The sequence below is a fragment of the Panonychus citri genome, unplaced genomic scaffold (genome assembly GCF_014898815.1).
Source record: "Panonychus citri isolate SS breed McGregor unplaced genomic scaffold, ASM1489881v1 Contig00001, whole genome shotgun sequence".
Classification (NCBI taxonomy): domain Eukaryota; kingdom Metazoa; phylum Arthropoda; class Arachnida; order Trombidiformes; family Tetranychidae; genus Panonychus; species Panonychus citri.
In genome coordinates, this window is record NW_026515406.1 from 2,273,087 (window position 1) to 2,279,548 (window position 6,462).

The 6,462-nt window shown below is 31.6% G+C and overlaps 1 protein-coding gene and 1 pseudogene across 1 annotated transcript; one reads left to right on the forward strand and one right to left on the reverse strand.

The window, feature by feature from the left end:
• Positions 1 to 685: 685 nt before the first annotated feature.
• Positions 686 to 2,862, forward strand: LOC128392062 (uncharacterized; annotated as a pseudogene).
• Positions 2,802 to 6,285, reverse strand: LOC128392162 (proton-coupled amino acid transporter 1-like). The gene is made up of 4 exons (XM_053352179.1): positions 5,408 to 6,285; positions 3,805 to 4,230; positions 3,376 to 3,727; positions 2,802 to 3,309 (listed from the first exon to the last, which is right to left on the reverse strand). The coding sequence occupies exons 1-4, from the start codon at positions 5,669 to 5,671 to the stop codon at positions 3,041 to 3,043; spliced, it is 1,311 nt and encodes a 436-aa protein (XP_053208154.1). The 5' UTR covers positions 5,672 to 6,285; the 3' UTR covers positions 2,802 to 3,040.
• Positions 6,286 to 6,462: the final 177 nt, after the last annotated feature.

Genomic DNA, 6,462 nt, shown 5'->3' on the forward strand with positions numbered 1-6,462 from the left:
TAGAATAAAATTTCAAACGCCATTGAAAGCGCCATCGATCAATTATAAATCGTGAATTTTTTCAGAATTTTCGAAGTTCAAGTGCAACTGTGGTTCTTATTTAGGGGCCAAAATCGCGATTTTCTCTATGAGAAATTTATAATGGGAAAGTTAAAGAGCAATTTTCGTTGATTTCGGCCATGTTAGATCTCAATAACCTTACTTCAGATAATGATGAGCTTAGATATATGAGATAATAGGTCAAAAAGAATAACTTTTGACCGAAAATTTTGAGTCCAAAGTCAACCGTTCGCTTTTCAGGCCACTCGATATCTTGAGAACCGTGCGTCCTAGAAAAAGTATTTTGACTCAGCGTCAAATTTACTTTCTTAAAATGTATAGAAACGTGGGTCCAAAACTTAAGGTTCGTGAGATGCTCACTCATTTTCGGTCACCCGATAGTTATAAAAATTGAACAAAAGTCTAATATTCAGTTTCTGAATAATTATCGTTAGTCAAACTAAATTAATAAACTTAATAGTTTAATGTCAAATGCAGTTTAATATCAATAGATTGATAATAATGAGCAGAAAATTTAATCAACTCAATCAGTGAGACTAATTGACAATTTAAATTGATTTGCATGGTAAATAAGTTTTCCTGTTGTGGATTTAAACGCAAGAACTAGATATCGATGGTTCAATTGAATAACTGAATCAACATGGTCTGGACTTACCTTGATGTCCACGTTTATTTTACTTTACCGTTTATTTTGATTGAGTATTTGATTTTACGTCCATTTTTAAATGTCCACGAATTTGTAAAACTATCGTTCATTTCTGCCTGTGCCTCATCTACACGATTCCTTGGGACAATTATATCGTTTATCACGATGCTTGGTCATACCGATTGACCGCGTTCTTGGTGTTATTGGTTGGGTTCCATATGAGGAATATGCCTTTTCATAATCAAACTGTCCTTTCCTCTTTGTGGACAATACTTTGTATGCGATGGTCAGTCCGTGTTTACATTTGAACTTTAACCTGATCTCATTTAATTTGATTCGTTACATTCCCTGTGCGATTTTCTTGGTCATCACAATAATCGGTGCTTCTATTGGTATCCCAGGGACAAAGACCTTTTACCTTGGGTCACTTCTTTGGTGGATATGTCCAGTTCTGTGTTTCCTTTGGTTTGGAGCGGGTAATTATTTTGTCTCCCAATGGAAAACGGTAGCAATTAGTTTAATTGTCCCTTCGATTTATCTCTGTTGGGTTGATACATTTTCCCTTCGTCAAGGAATTTGGCATATTAATACTGCTACATCAATCGAATGGTTCGTTGTACCCGAACTTCCACTCGAAGAAGCGCTTTTCTTTACCATAGTTAATTTCTTAATTATTTTAGCCAATTGTGCTTTCGATAAAGCCAAATGTACAATTGACCTTTATCCCGATCTATTCCCGACTAGTCCATCGTTAACGTTTTCCAATTTCCCTCAATATTTTAAACAAACTTTTTTCGCATTTGCTGCTTACGAACCAAATTTACCTAAACAACGACTCGAGGACTTAATTGTTTGCTTTAAAGTCCTTAATCATTCATCTAAATCATTTACTGCTGCAGCTTCAACCTTTCATTCAGGTAAGCAAAATTTTCTAAGAAAATCAAATCTCTGAAAAGTTCAAACTACAAAACTATTAAAATAAGCCAATTTATGAATTAGAACCAGAACAAAATTAAAATTACATAGCTGATTGTTGTACAATTTATGGACATTATTATCGTACAACATACAAATATTAATAATTTAAAAAGTATTTGCTTTAATACTATTGGAACAATTACTGATTTGCTAATTCAGGTATTCGAATTGACTTGAGTATATTATATGGATTTGCTCGAGTTACTGATGATATGATTGATAATTCACAAGGAATTAAAACTCGACGAGAAAAATTATCAATAATTAACAAGTTTCTCGATCAATTATTTGCCGATCGTGGAAATAGAAAGTGGACCTACGATGTACCAACGAAAATGGATCCAAGGAAAAAACCGAAAATCAATTGGAAAGATTTTACTTGTTGTTTATCTAAAGATGAATTGGCCGCTTTTCGAGCGCTAACTCACATTGTCTATTATCTTCCGTCTGAACCTTTCTATGAATTAGCTCGAGGCTATTCTTGGGATATCGAGGATAAAACAGTTGAAACAGAAAGTGATCTTCTTGAGTATTCCTCTTATGTTGCCTCATCTATTGGTATTCTTTGTACATTTGTTATGTGCTACAAAAGCGGAAAATTTCCTAACGGAGTTACTGATGATCACATTGCTATGGTTGAAAGAGCAAAGGAAATGGGACAAGTAAGATTCAATCAATTAATAAATCACAATTAATTCAATTCAATCAATAATAATTCAATTGATTATTCAATTAATTTGGGTTAGGTTTTACAAATTGTTAATATCGCTCGTGATATTGTCACTGATTCCGTTACTTTGGGCCGTTGTTATGTACCAACAAACTACATGGATTGTCCGGAGAAAGAGTTGAAACTTTTAAAGGTTGATCGTAACCCTTGGTCTTTAGGTCAAGATAAACTAAAAGATTACGCACTCAAGATGCTTAATTTAGCCGATGATTATGCAACCACCGCTTTAAATGGTATCCCATTGTTACCCAATGAGGTCCAGGCTCCCGTTCTTGTGACCACACAAATTTACAGGATGATCGGAGTCCAAATAGCGACACAATCAGGTTACCTTGAGAGAGTTTATGTCTCCAAAGTTAAGAAATTAATTATTGCGTTAACTTGTATGTATGCAAAGTTTATGCATACAAAGAAAACGTTATTGTCTTTACATCAAAAAATAGAATAATAAATTTAACAAACAAATCTAACTTTAAATCACAATAATAATAAAAATTAACTTGATATCTTCAACGATAAAATTATTAAAAATTTTAAATATAACATTGATTTGTCATTATTTTGATGATGATGATAATGATGATGAGCAAGATGACTTAGAGTAGGTGAGTATAAAAATGATTAATTCAATGTTTATCAGATTCTGAAGGTGCATTCCAAATAGCTAATACACTGGTGTATGTACCAAGGAAAAATCCAATCGCTCCGAAGATGAAAATAAGGACTGCTTTTACTTTTATGTAATTCCACTTGAGTTTACTATACGATTCTCGATGCTCCCAGAAAGCAGCGTAATGAATAACCGGTGGAAATAGTACAGCAATTGAAGAACTACAGAAGGCACCAACCAGAGAGATAACAAGGTCAAGATGAGGCACAAATGAAGCTACGAGAACTGAGAGAAAGGAAATTATGATAATAATTTTCGTGTTAAAATATAAAATATCAGTATAAAACTCACATGAAAACATAACTAAAGATCCACGATAAATTACATTAAAAATTTCCATCTTTTGCCATTTCAATGGCAATTTGGACTGAAATGTTGGCCAAAGTATATTGATCGGTACAAACATTTGCAATGGATATGAAAGAAAAACCGAAACAGCAAACATCAAACGTACAATATCATAGATGACTTTGGAGGGAAGATTATTAGTTACGGTGGAGGCGATATTTTCACCAAATTTAAGGTAACCAAAAAATCCTATAATACAATACAACACGGTGACAATTTGCATTCCAATTGATAAAACCCCACAAGGGCCACCAAATTTATCTGCTCGCTTCATGGAATCCTTGATAGGTAAGATCTAAAAAAATGAAATAGAATTAGATAATTCAGAAGTATTAATAAGACTTAAAAATCGTAAAAAGTTTCGAAACTTACAATTGAGATACCTTCGAAGGAGAAAAAAGCAGTTCCACAAAATAATGGAAATGATTCCCAATTCGTATATTTAACGGTAGTTATCGGTGGAAGATCTTGAATTAAATTAGCAAGCACGACAAGAAGTCCAATTCCTTGTAGTAAATTAGCAATTGCTGAAGCAATTGCAAGATATTTAAGTGTTTTAATGCAATTGAGAGCCAACATTAATGGATAACAAGCCATGATGTAAACCTCGATACCAAATTTCTCAGCATTTTCAGCGTAATTGGATAATACCTTTCGAAAACTTTCCACTACAAATAAAATATATGCTACCGTTATTCCGAATTGAGTGATTACTAAAAATGTTGACACCAATTTAGTTATGAGTCCAGCATAAGGACGAAGTTGGGGTGGACCATTTTCAAATGCTTTAGCGGCAGTCTGAGTTATATGAGAAAATAAGAAATAAAGATTAATTCAATTCAATCGGGCGGAGAAAAATATTGAGATCAAATTTCATAAAAAAAATTAATAGTTAATCCAATTCTGCTGAGTCAATTGATTCATCATTGAAACTTTAGCAGTTAATTATTAACTGTTCATGGAAAGTTTTTCTAAAAACATTGAAGCAATTAAATCTGTCAATGGTAATTAGATTTAGTTATTTACAGACCAGATTGAATGATCCAAAATATCAAATGAGTTGTGATCATGTTAATGAATCAATATTGATATTTAAAACTATTCATTGTCTATGAATCAAATTACAAATCAATTAATGATTTTGAAATTTTTTCTTCTGCTTCGAGAACTAAATGAAAAAGTTTAATTTCCACATTTAATTGTCACGATTTGCATAAAAAGTACAAGTAATTATTTTTATATTTATCACAGAAATTTGATAATCTAAACATTGGAAGAAAATTTAATATTTTCTTTTCGATGCTCAGTTAAACAAATGATTTAGCTGATTCTGAGTGTTCTTGAAATGGTTAAGTTAATTGTTGATTCGGTAATATGATTGAATAACTAATTGTTGTTGTGTAACAAAAAATCTGTTATTGTTGATTATATAAACATGTAACAATTATGGTTTAACTGATTATTTGTTATCAATCTCACTAATAGCTTCTGAATTTCAACTGAAGTGCTTTGAAAGCACAGATGATTAGCTTAGCAATTACATAATACAGTTAACAGTTTGATTAATCAGACCTCACAGACTAAAATGTAATATAACAAATTTTTAACAATTTAGATTATTTTTAATCTAAATTTAATTACAAATTGATAAATTGACAAAGAATAGAATCACCGATGATCAATTGATCAAGTAATCAGCATGATAGAATCTATCATGTTTGTCTTCTCATTGATTGGAAAACTAACAAAATTAACCTTGATAATAGTTACTAATTATTAGTTGATACATTAGGAAGCAATTAAAGGTGCTCAAATAATGATCACCGATAATTGCATGGATCAATTGAATTATGTTTCACAAGGAGAAAATTAGAATAAGTTTTCTTTGAAGAAAATTAAAATTGAGAGCTGATTAAATTAATCAAAATGTTCGGAAGAGTTTGAGAGGCACAAATACACAAATATAGAAATTTACCTCTTCGTAGCTTAGCTCAGAGACTTTAAGTTTTTCCATAAGTTTACGATTAGCATTGACCAGTAGGAACATCGCATGGATACAAATCAGTCCAATAGGAGGAAGCGTAAAAATGGCCGCCATAATACCAGCATTTCTAAAAGCGATAGGCATAGATAATATTCCAGTACCAATATTACCTTTGAGAACATTCATAAGAGCAGCAGTAGCTGAGCCTTTGGCAGAAGAAGAAGTAACAGAAACAGAATCCGTGGCGATGGTCATTTTCCTCTCTCTCTCTCTCTATTTCTAATCAACCAAAAAAGTGACCAACGATTACTCCAAATAAAACAATAGGTAATTTAACCAAATAATCGGCAACAGAACAAAACAGTCTAAGGGGACTATGGAATAGCCAAAATTTAAGGTAAGGCGTTGGTGGGGTCAAGTATTTCCCAAATGATTGATGATAATGATGGTAGTGATGGATAGAGTTAAAGTAACACTGGTACATTAAGGGTTAATAGTGTCTCTATTTAAATGAATGATTGACAAATTGATTGACACCTCGTAATTGTAGACAACACAATTAAGAAAAAAATCTCGACACAAAATCAAAAAAAAAGAAAAATCAAATCAATTAAATCACAGCGAAATTAATAAAAAAGTTGCTACATTAACAAAGAGAAAGAAAAAAGTAAATGATGACAAAGGAAAATGGAGGCAAAAGGGTTAAGTTAGAAAATAGAAAAATAGACAGAAAAGTAGACAGAGAAATAGAAAAGAATTTTTTGTTTGTTCTTTTCTAATTTATGTAAACAGTTGATTGAACGACAAACAATTAAATCGTTTTCTCTAATTGTTTTTATATTAATTAACTTTTCTCTTCTACAATTAATGTTTATTACAATTAATTTTGTTGCTTGTGGTTTCTAATTATTGTTTTATCTTCGTAATTTGTTTACTCTCCCCTTGGTTTTGTCTATTATTTTATCTTCATTGTTTCTGTTATCATGGTTACCATCATCATCATTAATGTAAATTAACTGTTACAAGTTAATTTATTGGTAAAAATC